A 22,992-nucleotide genomic window follows, 5' to 3' on the forward strand; every position below is an offset into this window, starting at 1 on the left:
AGGTAGGCAACTGCAATTAGATTACACTAGCAGACTAGACTGATGTTTCACAGTCAAAAAAGTTTTTTTTTTTTAAATTTACACTACTGTTACACCAGATATGAGTGGTGTGGCACTGGGCAAGTGGGCCTGGCACACACGCTGTCAGGTAGGCAACTGCAATTAGATTACACTAGCAGACTGATGTTTCACAGTCAAAAAAGTTTTTTTTTTTAAATTTACACTACTGTTACACCAGATATGATTGGCGTGGCACTGGGCAAGTGGGCCTGGCACACACGCTGGCAGGCAGGCAACTGCAATTAGATTACACTAGAAGACTGATGTTTCACAGTCAAATTTTTTTTTTTTTTAAATTTACACTACTGTTACACCAGATATGAGTGGTGGCACTGGGCAAGTGGGCCTGGCACACACGCTGGCAGGCAGGTAGGCAACTGCAATTAGATTACACAAGCAGACTGATGTTTCACAGTCAAAAAAGTTTTTTTTTTTTAAATTTACACTACTGTTACACCAGATATGAGTGGTGTGGCACTGGGCAAGTGGGCCTGGCACACACGCTGGCAGGTAGGCAACTGCAATTAGATTACACTAGCAGACTGATGTTTCACAGTCAAAAAAGTTTTTTTTTTTTTTTAAATTTACACTACTGTTACACCAGATATGATTGGCGTGGCACTGGGCAAGTGGGCCTGGCACACACGCTGGCAGGCAGGCAACTGCAATTAGATTACACAAGCAGACTGATGTTTCACAGTAAAAAAAGTTTTTTTTTTAAATTTACACTACTGTTACACCAGATATGAGTGATGGCACTGGGCAAGTGGGCCTGGCACACATGCTGGCAGGCAGGCAACTGCAATTAGATTACACAAGCAGACTGATGTTTCACAGTAAAAAAAGTTTTTTTTTAAATTTACACTACTGTTACACCAGATATGAGTGGTGGCACTGGGCAAGTGGGCCTGGCACACACGCTGGCAGGCAGGCAACTGCAATTAGATTACACAAGCAGACTGATGTTTCACAGTCAAAAAAGTTTTTTTTTTTTTAATTTACACTACTGTTACACCAGATATGAGTGGGGGCACTGGGCAAGTGGGCCTGGCACACACCCTGGCAGGCAGGCAGGCAACTGCAATTAGATTACACAAGCAGACTGATGTTTCACAGTCAAAAAGTTTTTTTTTTTAAATTTACACTACTGTTACACCAGATATGAGTGGTGGCACTGGGAAAGTGGGCCTGGCACACACGCTGGCAGACAGGCAACTGCAATTAGATTACACTAGCAGACTGATGTTTCAAAGTAAAAAAAGTTGTTTTTTTTTAAATTTACACTACTGTTACACCAGATATGAGTGGTGGCACTGGGCAAGTGGGCCTGGCACACACGCTGGCAGGCAGGCAACTGCAATTAGATTACACAAGCAGACTGATGTTTCACAGTCAAAAAGGTTTTTTTTTTAATTTACACTACTGTTACACCACATTTGAGTGGTGGCACTGGGCAAGTGGGCCTGGCACACATGCTGGCAGGCAGGCAACTGCAATTAGATTACACAAGCAGACTGATGTTTCACAGTCAAAAAAGTTTTTTTTTTTAATTTACACTACTGTTACACCAGATATGAGTGGGGGCACTGGGCAAGTGGGCACAGTATACGCTGTGAGCTGGCACACACGCTGGCAGGCAGTCAACTGCAATTAGATTACACTAGCAGACTGATGTTTCACAGTCAAAAAAGTTTTATTTTTTTAAATTTACACTACTGTTACACCAGATATGAGTGATGGCACTGGACAAGTGGGCCTGGCACACATGCTGGCAGGCAGGCAGGCAACTGCAATTAGATTACACTAGCAGACTGATGTTTCAAAGTCAAAAAAGTTTTTTTTTTTTTAAATTTACACTACTGTTACACCAGATATGAGTGGTGGCACTGGGCAAGTGGGCCTGGCACACACGCTGGCAGGCAGGCAACTGCAATTAGATTACACAAGCAGACTGATGTTTCACAGTCAAAAAAGTTTTTTTTTTTTTAATTTACACTACTGTTACACCAGATATGAGTGGGGGCACTGGGCAAGTGGGCCTGGCACACACGCTGGCAGGCAGGCAGGCAACTGCAATTAGATTACACAAGCAGACTGATGTTTCACAGTCAAAAAGTTTTTTTTTTTAAATTTACACTACTGTTACACCAGATATGAGTGGTGGCACTGGGAAAGTGGGCCTGGCACACACGCTGGCAGACAGGCAACTGCAATTAGATTACACTAGCAGACTGATGTTTCAAAGTAAAAAAAGTTGTTTTTTTTTAAATTTACACTACTGTTACACCAGATATGAGTGGTGGCACTGGGCAAGTGGGCCTGGCACACACGCTGGCAGGCAGGCAACTGCAATTAGATTACACAAGCAGACTGATGTTTCACAGTCAAAAAGTTTTTTTTTTTAATTTACACTACTGTTACACCACATTTGAGTGGTGGCACTGGGCAAGTGGGCCTGGCACACATGCTGGCAGGCAGGCAACTGCAATTAGATTACACAAGCAGACTGATGTTTCACAGTCAAAAAAGTTTTTTTTTTTAATTTACACTACTGTTACACCAGATATGAGTGGGGGCACTGGGCAAGTGGGCACAGTATACGCTGTGAGCTGGCACACACGCTGGCAGGCAGTCAACTGCAATTAGATTACACTAGCAGACTGATGTTTCACAGTCAAAAAAGTTTTATTTTTTTAAATTTACACTACTGTTACACCAGATATGAGTGATGGCACTGGACAAGTGGGCCTGGCACACATGCTGGCAGGCAGGCAGGCAACTGCAATTAGATTACACTAGCAGACTGATGTTTCAAAGTCAAAAAAGTTTTTTTTTTTTTAAATTTACACTACTGTTACACCAGATATGAGTGGTGGCACTGGGCAAGTGGGCCTGGCACACACGCTGGCAGGCAACTGCAATTAGATTACACAAGCAGACTGATGTTTCACAGTCAAAAAAGTTTTTTTTTTTTTTTTAAATTTACACTACTGTTACACCAGATATGAGTGATGGCACTGGGCAAGTGGGCCTGGCACACACGCTGGCAGGCAGGCAACTGCAATTAGATTACACAAGCCGACTGATGTTTCACATTCAAAAAAGTTTTTTTTTTTTAAATTTACACTACTGTTACACCAGATATGAGTGGTGTGGCACTGGGCAAGTGGGTCTGGCACACACGCTGACAGGTAGGCAACTGCAATTAGATTACACTAGCAGACTAGACTGATGTTTCACAGTCAAAAAAGTTTTTTTTTTTTAAATTTACACTACTGTTACACCAGATATGAGTGGTGTGGCACTGGGCAAGTGGGCCTGGCACACACGCTGGCAGGTAGGCAACTGCAATTAGATTACACTAGCAGACTGATGTTTCACAGTCAAAAAAGTTATTTTTTTTAAATTTACACTACTGTTACACCAGATATGATTGGCGTGGCACTGGGCAAGTGGGCCTGGCACACACGCTGGCAGGCAGGCAACTGCAATTAGATTACACTAGAAGACTGATGTTTCACAGTCAAAATTTTTTTTTTTTTAAATTTACACTACTGTTACACCAGATATGAGTGGTGGCACTGGGCAAGTGGGCCTGGCACACACGCTGGCAGGCAGGCAGGCAACTGCAATTAGATTACACAAGCAGACTGATGTTTCACAGTCAAAAAAGTTTTTTTTTTTAAATTTACACTACTGTTACACCAGATATGAGTGGTGTGGCACTGGGCAAGTGGGCCTGGCACACACGCTGGCAGGTAGGCAACCGCAATTAGATTACACTAGCAGACTGATGTTTCACAGTCAAAAAAGTTTTTTTTTTTTTAAATTTACACTACTGTTACACCAGATATGATTGGCGTGGCACTGGGCAAGTGGGCCTGGCACACACGCTGGCAGGCAGGCAACTGCAATTAGATTACACTAGAAGACTGATGTTTCACAGTCAAAAAATTTTTTTTTTTTAAATTTACACTACTGTTACACCAGATATGAGTGGTGGCACTGGGCAAGTGGGTCTGGCACACACACTGACAGGTAGGCAACTGCAATTAGATTACACTAGCAGACTAGACTGATGTTTCACAGTCAAAAAAGTTTTTTTTTTTTTTAATTTACACTACTGTTACACCAGATATTAGTGGTGTGGCACTGGGCAAGTGGGCCTGGCACACACGCTGGCAGGCAGGCAGGCAACTGCAATTAGATTACACAAGCAGACTGATGTTTCACAGTCAAAAAAGTTTTTTTTTTAAATTTACACTACTGTTACACCAGATATGAGTGGTGTGGCACTGGGCAAGTGGGCCTGGCACACACGCTGGCAGGTAGGCAACTGCAATTAGATTACACTAGCAGACTGATGTTTCACAGTCAAAAAAGTTTTTGTTTTTTTTAAATTTACACTACTGTTACACCAGATATGATTGGCGTGGCACTGGGCAAGTGGGCCTGGCACACACGCTGGCAGGCAGGCAACTGCAATTAGATTACACTAGAAGACTGATGTTTCACAGTCAAAATTTTTTTTTTTTTAAATTTATACTACTGTTACACCAGATATGAGTGGTGGCACTGGGCAAGTGGGTCTGGCACACACACTGACAGGTAGGCAACTGCAATTAGATTACACTAGCAGACTAGACTGATGTTTCACAGTCAAACAAGTTTTTTTTTTTTAAATTTACACTACTGTTACACCAGATATTAGTGGTGTGGCACTGGGCAAGTGGGCCTGGCACACACGCTGGCAGGTAGGCAACTGCAATTAGATTACACTAGCAGACTGATGTTTCACAGTCAAAAAAGTTTTTTTTTTTTAAAATTTACACTACTGTTACACCAGATATGATTGGCCTGGCACACACGCTGGCAGGCAGGCAACTGCAATTAGATTACACTAGAAGACTGATGTTTCACAGTCAAAAAAAATTTTTTTTTAAATTTACACTACTGTTACACCAGATATGAGTGGTGGCACTGGGCAAGTGGGCCTGGCACACACGCTGGCAGGCAGGCAGGCAACTGCAATTAGATTACACAAGCAGACTGATGTTTCACAGTCAAAAAAGTTTTTTTTTTTTAAATTTACACTACTGTTACACCAGATATGAGTGGTGGCACTGGGAAAGTGGGCCTGGCACACACACTGGCAGACAGGCAACTGCAATTAGATTACACTAGCAGACTGATGTTTCAAAGTCAAAAAAGTTTTTTTTTTTTAAATTTACACTACTGTTACACCAGATATGAGTGGTGGCACTGGGCAAGTGGGCCTGGCACACACGCTGGCAGGCAGGCAACTGCAATTAGATTACACAAGCAGACTGATGTTTCACAGTCAAAAAAGTTTTTTTTTTAATTTACACTACTGTTACACCAGATATGAGTGGGGGCACTGGGCAAGTGGGCCTGGCACACACGCTGGCAGGCAGGCAGGCAACTGCAATTAGATTACACTAGCAGACTTAATTTTTCACAGTCAAAAAAGTTTTTTTTTTTTTTTAAATTTACACTACTGTTACACCAGATATGAGTGGTGTGGCACTGGGCAAGTGGGTCTGGCACACACGCTGACAGGTAGGCAACTGCAATTAGATTACACTAGCAGACTAGACTGATGTTTCACAGTCAAAAAAGTTTTTTTTTTTTAATTTACACTACTGTTACACCAGATATGATTGGCGTGACACTGGGCAAGTGGGCCTGGCACACACGCTGGTAGGCAGGCAACTGCAATTAGATTACACTAGAAGACTGATGTTTCACAGTCAAAAAAGTTTTTTTTTTTAAATTTACACTACTGTTACACCAGATATGAGTGGTGGCACTGGGCAAGTGGGCCTGGCACACACACCGGCAGGCAGGCAACTGCAATTAGATTACTCTAGCAGACTGATGTTTCACAGTCAAAAAACTGGCAGAGACACATGTTTTTAAATTTTACCCTTGGAACCATTGTTAAAAGACAGAATAAATAAATTGTGCAAAAGAAATGATGCAAATTTGTCATGTGTGTGTTTGAAATAATTCAAATAACATATATATATATATATATATATATATATATATATATATATTGAAATGGGACATTATTATATTAAAGGGATAATTGCTATATGAATATATATATATATGAAAAATAAATTCAAATCTGTAATAATCCCATGTTTAAATTATATTTATATATATATATATATATATATATATATATATATATATATATATATATATATATATATATATATATATATATATATATATATATATATATATATCATGTTTTTTCTGTTTTTCCAGATGGAGCTAATATATGATAAATACCTCTCTGGAAATATAGTGAGATGGATATATGGAAGTCACCTTGATATGATATGATATGACTATAAAATATTGATGTTTGATATCAAGTTGTAGGTTTCCTGTTATGCTAGATGAAATGTGGATGCTGACAGGAGAAATTCATTAATGCAATAATTTGTATGTTAAATAACCATTAGATAGAGAGATATTTGAATTAGCAGTATTAATTTGCTTTAATATAGTATGATGTGGGGGACACATGATGTTTCATATTGAAATAATCAGAGAGATGATATGATGCTGCCCCAGCTAAAATTAATATTGTGAGTGATTGATGTAGGAAGTTATGATCTAATGAATAAAAATTTCATAGAAATAATGAACTGTTAAAAATGTTGGATAGTAAATGTATTGCTGTGTTGTTTTGTCACGCTGCCCCCGATGTTATGATGCAAGTATTACCGCAAAGAGATGATTCATTGTTGCAAGGATGCATCTCCTTGACAACATGCATTCCCAGATGAACCAATCCATGTTCAGTTGCAAAGGGCCAATAACAAAGCAGGTTTTCCAAAAATGGCCACCCATATCCTCACCCATGATGGAAACACATATAAGCTTAAGGCAAGATAGGAAAGGACAGATTTCTGCTGAGCTGACTTGTAACTGGTTTGGGTGTGAAGTACCATTACTCTGGCAAAGCTGGTCTACCTTCTCTCATTGATTGCAAAATATACTTATTGGTATTTCTGAGGTGAAATTAAACCTGCTGAGAAATATTGGATATTGATTGGTGTTCATCCTGGTAAAGTATTAAAATATTGTTGGTAGATTAAAGAGAGCAATTTGTGTTTTCATAGTCTTGAATAACTCTTAGCTTGGTTTTTGTATACAAAATATTTAAAACAAACATCCATTGTTGCTGTATATAGCAAACTTAAAGAAATAAATTGTATTTTAAAACTGGTATCCATAGCCCTGTATAGTGTCAAATTTGTATCTTGTAGGCTAAGTAATTTATCTGTGAAATTTCTGATGTTTTAAATTAAAATTGTGTTAGAATAAATTGTGGTTAAATAACTGAGTATATTGCTTGAATGTTGGCAGCTAAATATATTGGGATCTCATTGTGTTAATTGAATGAAAGGCTATTGTAAATAGGGCTAGTTTTAAAGGGACAGTCTACACCAGAATTTTTATTGTTTTATAAGATAGATAATCCCTTTATTACCCTTTTCCCAGTTTTGCATAACTAACACATTTATAATAATATACTTTTAACCTCTATGATTATCTTGCATCTAAGCCTCTGCAAACTGCCCCTTTTTTCAGTTCTTTTGACAGACATGCAGTCTAGCCAATCAGTGCCTGCTCCCAGATAACTTCTCGTGCACGAGCACAGTGTTATCTATATGAAATACGTGAACTAACACCCTCTAGTGGTGAAAAACTGTTAAAATGCAATCTGAAAGAGGTGGGCTTCAAGGTCTAAGAAATTAGCATATGAACCTCCTAGGTTAAGCTTTCAACTAAGAATACCAAGAGAACAAAGCAAAATTGGTGATAAAAGTAAATTGGAAAATTGTTTAAAATTACATGCTCTATCTGAATCATGAAAGTTTATTTTGGCCTAGACTGTCCCTTTAAAGGTAAACTTTTATGAACTCTGCATAGCATATTTTAATAGTTTTTAAACACATATAATATTGTTTCATATTCTCGTATTACAAATATATTCCAATATGTTCATAGATATTAACTAATAAAAAGAATTCAGGTATTTATATTAATGTTATGGTTTCTAGTAGATGCATATTGATTGAGGGTTTATTTTTAAAGGATAATTATTAAATATATTGTATTATAACCCTGCCATAGACTGACATATTATTTGGAGAGCACTACTGAGATTCCTATAAATATACTGACAGTCAGCTATGAAAATAAATTCAATTTATGTGAGCAATACACTGCCATCACTTACCTGTAAGGGTTAACACTAGGGACAACAAAACTAAGGAACTCACTGTGAACTTGCTTCCTAAGACCCTTATAATCTGCAACTACAGAGCAGACCTTACTGCTGGGTTAAAGAGCAACTACGTCAGCCACTAGAGCTGAGGAAGGAATAGATGATTGAGAGGAAAACTTCCATATAGACATGGCCTGCATTTGGGGTTTGCGACCTGTGGGATAAACACCCCAGAGGGTGCCGCATTTGCGGTGCTCAGGGCTGATCCAAATTAGCACTGGCAGGCTGGCACAAGCAATTTAATCGCGATCGCCAAACCGTGCTTGTTTTTCAGGCAGGGAGGGGGAAGTAGTGGGAGGAGGTTACGTGATCTCAGTGCGCGGAGGTGCAAAAGGTCACGTACTGACATGCAATGACGTCCCGTGCGCCACACCTGCACGGGACAAACTAACTTCAGGGCAGGGGTACATAAATATGCGACCACTGCCCAAAGCATGGCATAAAGGACCAGCATAGCCTATCCCATCCCAGCAGCCCAGCCCCAGGCCTCAGCAGCCCAAGCTAGCCCCTGGCCCCAGCAGCCCAGCCCCCAGGCTTAGCCCCAGCAGCCCAGGCCCCAGCCACCAGGCTAGCCACATCAGACCAGGTCCAGGCTAGCCACAGCAGACCGGTCCAGGCTAGCTCCAGCAGCCCAGGTCCAGGAGGACACAGTCAAAAGGACAGGCAGCGCACAGCCAGGAGGGCACAGCCAAGAGTACAAGCAGCGCACAGCCAGGATCAACCAGCACTGCCTGCAGGGATTCTACAGTACCCATTATTTAAGGTAAGTGAAGCCTTCTTGGGCTGGGCCTGGGCATCAGTGCTATTTACTATATAATATTGTTTATTTTTACTATTGTTCACTGACACTCCATTGTAGTCTCTAATGGGGCCTGGAGGGGATTCTTTCTAACAGACTCTCTAATGGTCACAGAGAGGGCCTCTCTGTACTTGTTTGCACTTGCACATCATTTTTTACTAATTAAAAAAAGTGTTACAAAGATTGAACTGTTAGCTTTTTTCCCCCTATATTTTTTTTTTAATAATTTTTATTGAGGTTAACGTCACAATACAGTACCACTGTGATGCATCTAAATATGCATGAATACAACACAATATGCACATATGAAACACGTAAAGTCTTTTCTGTTTCATCACAGAGTAATCCAACCAAATAAGAAATAAACTTAACCTCTCTTTTTCAATTTTAGAACAGAATAAAATGTAAAAGTACTGACATATGAAAGTGGACAAATGTACAGTCTAAATTATTGAGAATTATGCAAATATTATTATCCATCATCAAACTGAATAATCTATACTTCCTTTTCTTTTCCTTTTTTGAGCTGTACACACATTGGGTGGCCAGTGTGTCACCTATGGACCCACTAGGCCAAAAGCATTTAAAATATACACCTATATAGTTGAACGTGTCCAGAAAGACCAACCACAGAGTAAATAGAGAAGGGAGAGAAGAAGAGAAAAAAAAAAGGGGGGGAGGGTGATGAGGATTTAGGTGGGCAGGGGAGGGGGGAGGGGGAGGAGTTAGTTGGCGCATGGAGCCTACAGCTACTGCTCCCATTAACTGCCCTGCAACAGAATCAGTTCAGGTGCTTCCATATTTCTTTTTTCCCCCTATATTTAATGTGTTTAATGTACATTATTATTATCAGTGTTTTCAGTTTTTTAATATTGTATTTGTTTGCACTTGCACATAAATTATCTCTAATTAAAACTAATTATTTGTAATAAAGATTTTTTTTTCTCTCCTTTTTTCTGCCCTTAATTTCTATAAGCAACACTACTTCTCTACTCTTATCTCTACTCTTTCTTCAAACCCAAAACTTCTCCACTTTCAATACTCTTCTCCGCCCTCCCCCAGCTCCTAAAACAACTTCTCTGTCAGCTCAAGACTTTTCCAGCCACTTCACTAACAAAATCGACTCCATCAGAAACAAAATCAGCTCTCAACATACTTCCATTCTCTCACCCCCTCAAACGCTCGCAATCAACCACAACCCACATAGCCATAAACTTAGCTCTTTCTACCCTGTTACTGAGGAAGAGGTTTCTGCACTTATACTGTGCTCTCACCTCACTACCTGTCCCCTTGATCCTATCCCCGCACAGCTACTCCCCTCCCTCTCTTCTACACTTACCCCTATACTCACACATATTTTCAACCTCTCCCTCAGCACCGGTATATTTCCTGAGGCTCCTACAAGGTTACGGGGGATGGGTTTTTATCGTTGTGGGTGGAATCGGCTGATCCGGCACGGCTTTGCATCTGGCTTGACAGAGAGGGTGATCGGATCACCGGTTGTTCTGTATTGTATGCTTTATATAGTATGAATATTAGCTGACATTGGGTGCAGGAAGCTTATTGTTGCGTGCTGGGACAATGGCCAATTTGGCTATCACTATGCACTTTAGGTGTTTTAAGTAATGCTGTCAGAGTGACGTAACTGATACTGGGAGTGTTCTCCCGGATGGTTTACTTCAGTTGCCATGACAATGTCTGACAATGGATTACCTAAGATGTGAGTGGTGATGGAGGTTGTCCAATGGAACCACTACCGACATGGATTGTTCCATTAACATACAAATCTGGGGCATAGACCGGCTGGGGAATCAGGAGAATTGTGGGATCTCTGAACCCTTTTTATTTTTAGAGACACTATTTGATATGCACATTTGCCATTTGATTGTTTAAGGCCATTTTCATGTACAATTCTATGTTATAAGTTTTGTTTGGGCTACCAAAATGGTTTAGTCCCTTACTGTTTGCACACGGTCTCCAGGGATTGGTGACCGGATTGGGGGAGGGGCACACAGGCCTTTATAAGTTTGTTCATTTGCACACTCTGATTGTCAGAGGAAGGGACATTTGAGGTCCCGAAATGTCACTAAATAAATATTTCACTTTGATATCTAAAGTCCAGTGAGTGCTTCACTTTGTTTCTTGCTGTATACTCCTATATATATATATATATATATATATATATATATACAGACACACAAATATATATATATATATATATATATATTTTTTTTTTTTTTTTTTCCTTCCAAGAACGTAGGCACTCACTGGTCTTGTGAAAAAATCCAATTTATTAATCCATAGAAAAAGAATTACATGACGTTTCGGTACATTCCTGTACCTTTATCAAATGTAACACAATAAAATATTAAAAATTACCTGCCTTAAAATGACAGGGCGGGCCGTGGACTGGATACACCACAAGAGAAATAAATGTATCAGGTAAGCATAAATTGTGTTTTCTCTTGTAAGGTGTATCCAGTCCACGGATCATCCATTACTTGTATGTACATTTGATTTGCCAATTAAAATATTAAAACTTCCTAACTAACTTACCTATATCCTCCACCTATTCACTGCATTGCCGCCACATTTCCGTGAGAGAAGTCGGCGTCTGACGTCATCAAGGCGCAGTTAGCTATGCGCCACGTCATGCAACAGTGCCGAAATCGCCATAGCAACGTGTATACATATCTCGGTCCGTGCAGCAGTGCTAATGAAACCTACCATTTCGAATTGGCAAGTTGCGTTGAATATACAGTGCGTCAAACGCACATCGATATGTTGATTTACACATCTAGGTTACATTGAAGAGTTGTGAAGAATAATTCTATGCAGGATCACTTTTTCTGTGAATCACACAACACAAATTGGAAACAAAGCACATTAACAAAGCTTTTACTGCTACCGTTGTTTTCAGACTGCCTGGAAAGCTTGTAGTGATTTCCAATATATGTGTATTGAATGAATTTAACTCATTGGCTGCATAAGATGGATACAATGCAATGATTTACAATAATTTCCAACACTTTCTGGCAGCCAAGATATTAAGAACTGATCTCATGAGATACAATTATCAAAGAAGAAAACTGCATTTATTGTTAAGGGCTCTAAACCTTTAGCCTATTGTAAAATTAGATTGAGAGTATATATATATATAGTAAGAGCAATTTTAGATTGTTAATATCCCTCAGATTACAGGTTTCTAATAGAGCCAGATCTAAAAATAAATCTTATTGGAAGATGTGAAAGCGCAAAGCCCCTCTAGTGCAAAACATTTACTCAGGTAGTAGTGTTTTTCATTTATTTCTTTGCTATATACTTTACATGTTAGTTGTGTCTAATATACTTAAAGTACCTTTATTTACAGTAGAATTGTATAATTAGCTAACGCATAGTAAAAAGACAATGCAATACAAAATGTACTTCAGTTTGCTGGCCCCTACATCATGTGACAAATCACAGACTCATATATATATATATATATATATATATATATACTGCATGCTCTCTCTCTCTCTCTCTCTCTCTCTCTCTCTTTATATATATATATATATATATATATATATATATATATATATATATATACTGAATGCTCTATTTGAATTAGGAAAGCTTCATTTAACTTTAGTGTCCCTTAAAAACATTTACACAAGATGATCGATCCCCTATTCAAGGTTATATCTTGATATTTATTTCTATCAGAAACAATAATTGTGGACTCAAAGTTGTTCTTTTTACTATTATTTTTTTCTGTTTCTTTATGCAGTATTAATTGTAGAGTTAATATCTCCATGTGACAATTAACTGAACTGACCATCATATTTCTTTAGAGATGTAATTATAGGCCTCCTAAAGTTACTTAAATATTGAGAGATGCACTCTTGGAACAGTTTGTAACGAAGAAGATCAAAGATGACAAGAGACTTGTTATATCTATGCTATAAGTTTAATATTTTCATATGATGTTTGACTTGTCATATTTAATTCGTATAAAAATGTAACATGTAAAATTGTACTTTAAACTTAAAACTCTCAATAAAAAATTATTTCAGTAAAAATTGTTTGAGCCTTTCACATTTGTAAGCCTTTATTTAACCTCCATTCATTCATTTTTGTAGCATCTTAAGATCGAATGCACAATAGCAAGTGATAATATTTACCATCAGGTTTTCAAAAGAGTTAAATGAGAAACTGTAATTATGAATTGTGTGCTAGTACAAAACTTTATCGTCAACTTGTAATATACAATGAGCATGTTGCTACCATGTTTACTCTCGAAAGTATATAGCATGATCAAGCATTATTGATTAAATGGAAATAAGCTCAAATTGGAGCATTTGATGTTTCGCCTTTAAAGGGAGAAATTCTGCCTTGTTATTGAGATGATTTGCTAGTACTACACATAAAAGGGGATCCGACACAAACATTTCAGTGACCGGCACTTTGTAAGATTATATTGGGCAGTAGTATGTACCATAAAGTATATTTAGTACTCCATTTAATAAGCAATACGAATGTATGTCCAAAAAATACATACCATTGAAAGTAATAAATGGGTTAATCCTATTTTAAATTAAAAGGATAGAAAGGTCATATCTTAAAGGGCCATATTAGTCAAAAAATTACATGCTCTAATTCGTTAGAGCATGTAATTTTAAGACTATCGACCCTGTTCTACTGTGTGTTTAGCATCCAAAGGTGTTAAACAAACAATTGAAGTACCTCTCTGAACTAGCAGTACTCTGCAGGTCCTGAGCAGCACTTCTACTGTGTGTTTAATCTCTTTCTGGATGTTAAACACAGTAGCGGACCTACTCAACAGAAGGACCCGGTGCAAAAATTTTTCTTGGTCCCCACCTGAATTTAACTCAATAATAAACAATAGTAATATTATACATACTTTTGCTCTGTATAAATATAAAGAGTATTTATACTCTGATAAATACACTGTACTGTATAATGATGGAATAGCTATACACCAATAGTGAACACAATACCCTATATAATGATGGGAATATCTATACACTGATGAGTATGCTGCACAGAATAATGATGATAGGCATTTATACACAGATAATGACTATATAGGTGCACACCTAAGCATAGATTGGTTGCTATGGTCCCCCCAAAGCACTTGGATCCTGGTGTGACTGCTGCTTCTGCACCAATGGTAATTCCGCCTCTGGTTAACCAGTAGTGCGGGGTTGATCGCTTTAAAATTAAATGCTATGACACAGGGATCGCCAACTGGCAGATCAACACTAGTTTTTGTTGTCCCAGGGAAAAAGCAGAAATAAGAATATGTGCTGGAATTTTTGTGGCCCCTAGAAAAAGCAATAAATCAAAAAAGTCATTTTGGAGGGGAGAACAGTAGATAGAGCATACCCTGCAGTCTAACCTAAATCTGGCCCTGTGCCACTGGACATTTTAAGGAAATATATTTTTTGTGTATAGCCATACATTTATATGTGGCCCTTAAGGCTACTATAATATTGGTCTGAGCCCTTAAAGCTTTTAAAATACTAATCTGTGGCCACCATATGTTAGGAAATTAGCTACCACTACTTGAGAGCATTATTATGGCCCTTTAACTGTGCATGGGTATATTTTATTTTATTAAAGGAACATAATACTCATATGCTAAATCACTTGAAACCGATGCAGTATAACTGTAAAAAGCTGACAGGAAAATATCACCTGAGCATCTCTATGTAAAAAAGGAAGATATTTTACCTTACAATTTCCTCAGTTCAGCAGAGTAAGTTCTGTGTAAAAAGTTATACTCAGCTGCAGCCATCGGCATCAACAGTAATGAGGCCATGAACTCTTTTACTGTGATCTCATGAGATTTCACTTAACTCTCATGAAATTTCATAGTAAACTTCCTTAAACTGAATAGGGAAATAATATGAGTGTGCACGAAGCTCAATCCCTTGGCTGTCTCGGGGCAGACATACTGATTTACTGCGTAACGTCCTTTGCAATGGGGTTTGAAATCTTAGGACATTTTGAGGTAAAATATCTTTCTTTTTTACATAGAGATATTCAGGTGATATTTTCTAGTCAGCTTTTTACAGCTATGCTGCATCACTTTCAAGTGTTTCAACATTTGGGTATCAGTGGTAGTTTTTGTGAGACAAATATTTTCCGTTTCCACTGATGCAATACACACCACTACCACCTCTCTGAGCATGCATGTTGTTTGAATCCTGATTCTATAGCCACATGTAGCATATGTGTGACATGCGTATGCCGCTAAAACAGTAATCGGCTAATGGAAGTATATTGCAAAAAATCTTCTTTTTAAAATTCAAATGCATTCATATACATTTAAATTTTTAGCTCTACTAAGCTAAATGGCTACATATTTGATTGATATTTCCTACCAGTAAACTTAAACTAAAACTTACATCAACATCTGCGCAGAAGGTGGCATTGGGTCCATATTGCAGCTGGCACTGATGATTAACATCATATAACACTCCTGGAGCTACAATAGGTGGCTTGAAATCTTTCTTCGCTGGTACATCATCAAGACAAGATCCCCATCCTCGGCTACATAAAAAAGGATATGGTTATGCTACAAGTTTATTTGTTATTAGATCACTTTAAATCCTACCCAAGATTTATGTATATAATTATACAGAGGAGTCTGATGAATGTATTCTAATGTATTTGTTTGATACTTGCTGATTTTAATAGTTTTTATCATTCCATACTGCACAACCATCAAATGGTCTGAAAGGAGCTGTAGGTGCGGTCAATTCAATGACCCCTCCCTCAAACCCTTACTTTATCTGCACCTAGGCCCTACACCATTTTCATGAACTACAAAATGAATTTGTCATAAATCAACTTAAGTTATTCTACTCCTTAACTTCTAGTGATTCCAATAAGCAAGCAATTTAAACCCACCACCTGTGGCTGCCAATAACATACAATGTGATGAGATAACCTTTGGCTGAAAATGCATACACAGAACAATTAAAACCAGTTGACTAATGGTAACACACGTAGCTGATCTGGACATAGCTGGTGATCTAAAACCTTGGAATTTAAAGGGACAGTCAAGTCCAAAAAAAAAATAAACTTTCATGATTCAAATAGGGCATGTAATTGTAAACAACTTTCCAATTTACTTTTATCACCAATTTTGCTTTGTTCTCTTAGTATTCTTAGTTGAAAGCTAAATCTAGGAGGTTCATATGCTAATTTCTTAGACCTTGAAGGCCGCCTCTAATCTAAATGCATTTTGACAGTTTTACAACACTATAGGGCATTAGTTTATGTGTTTCATATAGATAACATTGAGCTCATGCACGTGAATTTCCCGAGGGGTGAGCACTGATTGGCTAAAATGCAAGTCTGTCAAAAGAACTGAAATAAGGGGGCAGTCTGCAGAGGCTTAGATACAAGGTAATTACAGAGGTAAAACGTGTATTATTATAACTCTGTTGGTTATGCAAAACTGGGGAATGGGTAATTAAGGGATTATCTATCTTTTAAAACAAAAGTAACTCTGGTGTTGAGTGTCCCGTTAAGGGTCCTATTTTTATGTACAGATTTTACTGGATAGATAGCTTAAATATTGGCCTGTCCAGTTCTTTATTGGACATGATTATTCATATTAACTAGTTCTCTATAACCTTGCCAACACCCATCTGAATAAAAGGAAAGGATGTACTTTGTAATGCTTTAATATGACTTTCTTCTCTAATCTCCTAGTCATATCTTTCTCTGAATCTATAGATTGCATGCTTTTAAACAAAACTTTGTATAAAAACATTATAAGAATACTGTTTTCTCTTTTATTAAAGCCAAGTAAAAGCATACAAAGTGCATTTAAATATATTGCATTTCATATAAAAAACAAATAATATAATTATACTAATATAGAAGTTTATTCCAATCTTGTCAGTCGTATTTATTGACTGTTTCTTGGCATATTTCTTGACATCTTAGTGATTAAAATCCAAGTGATAATACCATTTTCTTATTGGAAAAATATTGCAGGGACAGCATCAACTTTGGTGATCACAATCCCCCTGACTATCAGTAACTAAATATTAACAATAAAATAGACACCCTGAATTCAACAGCAGAAGGTACTTGATAATTGTTCAATGCCCACAAATGATTAACACACATTGGCTACAGATCTGTCAATGCTCAGGCTCAAAATTCAAAATAGAGCTACCCCTGTCAAGAACAATGGCACATTTTGATGAGGATTGAATTGTGCCAAATAAAAATGTGATTCAGAATACAGTATTGTCATCATCAATTATAGGTAAAAACACTCAAACAACATAACATATATACTACATATGGACATTTGCAAAACTGATACAGATATGAATACCAATGACATTAAACATATTTCTTATTAAATATATCACAGCTCTGTCTAATTGCTACACATGGACACAATGGCCCCAATTTATCAAAGTCTGGCGGACCTGATCCGACAGTGCGGATCAGGTCAGCCAGACTTCGCTGAATAGGGCGAGCAATACGCTCGCCGTATTCAGCATTGCACCAGCAGCTCACAAGAGCTGCTGGTGCAACGCCGCCCCCTGCAGATTTGCGGCCAATGGGCCGCCAGCAGGGGGTGTCAATCAACCCGATCGTACTCGCTCGGGTTGATTTCCGGCGATGTCTGTCCGCCTGCTCTGAGCAGGCAGACAGGTTATGGAGCAGCAGTCTTTGTGACCGCTGCTTCATAACTGCTGTTTCTGTCGACGGGGCATCATAGGCCCCATAGACTCCATTAACACATTTAACTTTATTTTTGTGATTGACATCAATTACACATTATTAACAATGCTGTTGTTGTTTGAAATATAAAAAGGGGTTGTCAACCTCATCTATGTGTTTGATTTAGAAAGACTGTGGTTGTTTTCATTAAAAAGAAAAAAAAATCACAGCCAATTAAGTTTTTCATATCAAATGAGAATTTCATACATTTTTATAGCTTTTACCTGACAATTTAAATATGATTATTGTGAAAACCAAATTCTTTTGTCATCTGTGATGGTTGTTATTTTTTCCTGAGTGTGAGTTACTATAGAAGCTGCAATCATTATGCTAATAATCTAGCTGACATTTATTTACCAAAAATATTCTTTATGTTACAAACCAAGGGCTTGTTTCCATTGAGCCGTATTAGGTTTGTGTGCACTCGCAAACTGATAAATATGCTGTCGGAAGCACACAGACTGCTTCCAATGGCCTGTTATACCTTAATTTTGGCAACCGGAATCCGGCTGTCGAAAACATTTTCATGTCCCATACAAAGGGTTAATTTCCATTAAACCGTAGTTAGGTTTGCGTGCACTCACAAACTGATAAATATAATGTCAGAAGCAATATCATTCACCAACTACTTCCAACGGCCCATTATACCTCAATTTTGGCAACTGGATTCCGGCTGCCGAAAACATTTTTGTGTCCCATACAAAGTATCAGAAGCCACTAATCTATAAATAATACCAGGTTTCCAATGACCGTGCAAACAGTTAATACACTGTCGGAGGCTGCTGACACATTGAGAAAAATTAGATCCAGCTCAACTAGTTGTAAAATAGGAAAAATTAGCTTTTTGAGACCTATTTCCCATTGAAATCAAACCAGCTTCCCAAAAATAAACTTGACACGTCAAAACCCCTCTATCCACCACCACCCCCCTACATCGCAACTAATAATAAATGCATTAACTACTAAACCTCCAACCCCCCACATTGCAACTAACAATAAAAGTTATCAAACTCTAAACCGCCATTCCCCCTCATTGCAACTAACAATAAAATATATTAACCTCTAAACCGCCATCCCCCACAAGGCAATCTAACCCCATTACATAAAATAAAAAAAGACTATTAAAGTAATAAAATAATTAAACTACCAAAATTAAAAATCCTAATCTAAAATTTAAATAAAAAATCCTAACATTGCATAAAAAACAAAACCTAAGATTGAATTTAAATACAAAATCTAAGATTACATAAAATTAAAAAAAAAAATCTAAAATCACAACAAATAAAAAAATCTAAGACTACATAAAAAAATAAACTAAATTATCCATAAATAAAAAAATTAAACCTAATCTAATACCCCTATAAAAACAAAAAAGACACCCCAAAATAAAAACACGCCCTAATGTAAGACTAAACTACCATTGCCCTGAAACGATCAGCTCTTTTACCTAAAAAGAAATACAAATTAATCCCTAATAGTAAAACCCCCCACCCAGGCAACTCCCCAAATAAAAAAGACCTAACTATAAAAATCTAATCTACCCATTGCCCCTAAAGGGGCACTTGTATGGGTATTGCCCTTAAAATGGCAATCAGCTCTTTTGCTGCCCATTAAAAAAATCCCTAATCTAAAAAAAAACCACCCCAAAAAATAAAAATAAAAACCTAACACTAACCCCAAAAAATGCACTCACCGTTCCTGGAGTCCGGACATCCGTCTTCATCCAGGCGGCAAGAAGTCTTCATCCAGGTGGGACATCTTCATCCATCGTGGGGGTATCTTCTATCTTCATCCCGGTGGCGCGGAGATGTGGTGTGCGGAGCTGACCAGGATCGGCGTCGACGACGACATCCAGCGCTGAGCCTCCTCTTCATGAGGTCTCCACCGCACACTGAAGCTTGAATGCAGGGTACCCGTTTTATATTTTGGCACCTTGCATTCCTATTGGCTGAAATATTCAAATCAGCCAATAGGATGAAAGCTGCTTAAATCCTTTTGGCTGATAAATATAACTATTTACTAACTACCTAGTAAAAATAAATACAAACTTACCTGTGAAATAAAAATAAAACCTAAGCTTACACTAATAAAACCTCACTCACCCTCACTAATCAAAAGCCTACCAAGGAGTCAACTCCTTTGTGTTAGGAAAATTGTTTCGGTTGAACAAACTAGTTTAAGAAGGCTACAGGAGGTGGGGAATTGTTTTTTGGAGAGGGGTTTCCCTAAGACATTGATAGAACAACAAATTAAGGAGATAGGAAGTATTTCTAGGAAATCTATCCTTAAGGGGCAAATACTAGGATTAAGGTGAAAGATACAAACAGACTGATGTTTGTTACAGAATATAATTCCCTCAGTAGTACAGTTACAAAAATTTGCAACAGAGTGGATGTTCCAGGGGGGGTAGACAAAATGAGAAGTGATATACAACAATTGGAGGATTGGACAAACGACTGGGATCTAAAGTTTAACACAGCAAAGTGTAAAATAATGCATTTAGGGAAGAAAAATCCAAATGTTAATTACAGACTCAATGACACTTTACTGACTGTTACAGACGAGGAACAGGGAATTATTATTTCAGATGATTTAAAACTTAGTAAACAATGTAGTAATGCAGCGAGTAAGGCTAGCAGAATGCTTGGATGTATTGGTAGAGGTATTTGCAGCAGAAATAGTAAGGTTCTTATGCCACTTTATAGATCATTAGTTAGGCCTCATCTTGAGTATTGTGTGCAGTTCTGGAGGCCATATCTTCAGAAGGATATTAACAAACTTGAATCTGTGCAAAGGAGGGCTACCAAAATGGTACATTGTCTAAAAAATAAAACTTACCAGGATAGGCTCAATGACCTAAATATGTATAGCTTAGAGGAGAGAAGGGAAAGAGGTGATATGATAGCAACTTTCAAGTACATTAAAGGGTTTAGTAAAACTGAGGCTGTGGGTATTTTATATAAAATGGAAAATTCAAGAACAAGGGGTCATGAGCTCAAGCTAAAGGGTAGTAGATTCAGGAGTAATTTGAGGAAGCACTTCTTTACAGAAAGAGTGATTGATTTATGGAATAAACTTCCTCAAGAGGTAGTAGCAACAAACACTGTGGGGGACTTTAAAAATACGTGGGACAAGCATAGGGCTATCCTACGAACTAGATAAGTTTATACTGTTAGGTAAGGTCGGGCAGACTTGCTGGGCATATGGCTCTTATCTGCCGTCAATATCTATGTTTCTATGTTTCTAATAAAATCATAAGGAGACATTGGTCTTTAATAAGAGATCTTAACCCTCATGTCAAAGAGTTCGAGGAGCCACCTATGGCAGCCTATAGGAGATCTAAAAACCTAAGGGATACACTTGTAAAGGCTGATTTAGGCCCAGAAAAGATATTGAGACAAACTTTTATTTCAAATCCCAAGATGGGGAATTTTCCCTGTTTAGGCTGCTGTAACTGTAACAATATGATTAGGGGTGATTTTTTTGTTCATCCGCTCACTGGCAGACGTTTTAAGATTTCTGGTTTTTATACTTGTAATACAGAATTTATCATTTACTTAATTAAATGTCCCTGCTCCAAAATTTATATTGAAGAGTCGACACGCCGAGCCAGAGATTGGATGAATGAACATAAGTCTAATATCAGACGCAGAAATTTAGATGCCCCTGTAGCTAATCATTTTGTGGAAGCAGGCCACTCTATAGCACAACTTAGGTTTCAAATTATAGAACATGTTAAGAGACCAAGACGTGGAGGGGATAGACTTAAGACCCTTAAAAGTAGGGAAACTTTCTGGATTTATACACTGCAGTCCCTTATCCCTTTTGGGATGAATAAGGAGATTGACTGGAACGCCACTCTATAAATGTGTTTAGATATTGGAAATGAAGTTGATACATTGTTCTATCAGTGTGGTGCATTGTGTCCAATAATCATATGAATGATGTTGTTTAAATGCTGTTTTGTATATAAGAGTGATATAGATATGTTTATACATAATTTTGGATATATGTTTTTCAGGTCATTAATGGTTAAGAAGATGTCCTACGCTGTGTCCACTAGAGGGAGCTCTTAGAATAAGATGAGTGTTTGAATTATATTGTATCACCTATACAGGTAATTTAATCCCCTCCCACATGTAAGGGTATAAGAAGGGTCCAGGTGTGTTCATTTGTATAACATGATTAAGGTCTATTGTTGACCGAAACATTGTTTCTATACATTGTGATGTCTCACCAATAAATCTACATTTGATGCATAAGTAGGTGCTGTGGCTTCTTTCTGGATTGGCCACTAATAAAACCTAACATTACTAAAAATAAAAAAAACTAACATTACTAAAAATAAAAAACCTAAGATTACTAAAAAATTAAAACTACAATTACAAAAATAATAAACACTAACATTACAAAAAATAAAAAAAATACCATTACAAAAAATAACATACAAAATTATCCAAAACAATAAATTTTTTTCCTATTCTAATACCCCGTTTAAAAAAAAAACCCACCCCAAAGTAAAAAAAACAATAGGAATTAGAGTTGCTTAAATCCTATTGGCTGATTTAAAATTTTCAGCCAATAGGAATGCAATGGTACCCCCAATATAAAAGGGGTACCTTGCATTGAATTCTCAGTGTGCGGTGGACGATCGCATGAATTTTGTTTGTTATTTTTGTAATGTTTTTTTTTTTTTTTTGGGGGGGGGGGTGTTTTTTTTTCAGATTAGGCATTTTTTATTTTTAAAGGGCCGAAAAAGAGTGGGTTTGAGGGGTGGGGGTTTGTAAAGTTAGGGGGTGTTTGTTTTTCTTTTTTTGCAAAAGAACTGTTAACTTTAGGGCAATGCCCTACAAAAGGCCCTTGTAAGAGCCCTTGGTAGTTTATTATAGATTAGGGTTTTTTTTACTTTTTTTTTTTTAAAAACGAGGTATTAGAATAGGAATCATTTTTATTGTTTTGGATAATTTCGTTTGTTATTTTTTGTAATTATAGTTTTTTTTATTTTTTTTGTAATTTTAGTTTTTATTATTTTTAGTAA

At 37.5% G+C, this 22,992-nt stretch overlaps 1 protein-coding gene across 1 annotated transcript in view; it reads right to left on the reverse strand.

The window, feature by feature from the left end:
* The window catches only part of ADAMTS12 (ADAM metallopeptidase with thrombospondin type 1 motif 12), a 1,263,798-nt gene that overhangs the window by 604,672 nt on the left and 636,134 nt on the right, over positions 1-22,992 (reverse strand). Inside the window, exon 9 of the mRNA XM_053701185.1 lies at positions 15,608-15,752. Within this exon, the coding sequence (XP_053557160.1) occupies positions 15,608-15,752 (145 nt within the window). The remainder of the gene's footprint in view (positions 1-15,607; positions 15,753-22,992) is intronic.

This window comes from Bombina bombina, chromosome 2 (genome assembly GCF_027579735.1).
Source record: "Bombina bombina isolate aBomBom1 chromosome 2, aBomBom1.pri, whole genome shotgun sequence".
In the NCBI taxonomy this organism is placed as follows: domain Eukaryota; kingdom Metazoa; phylum Chordata; class Amphibia; order Anura; family Bombinatoridae; genus Bombina; species Bombina bombina.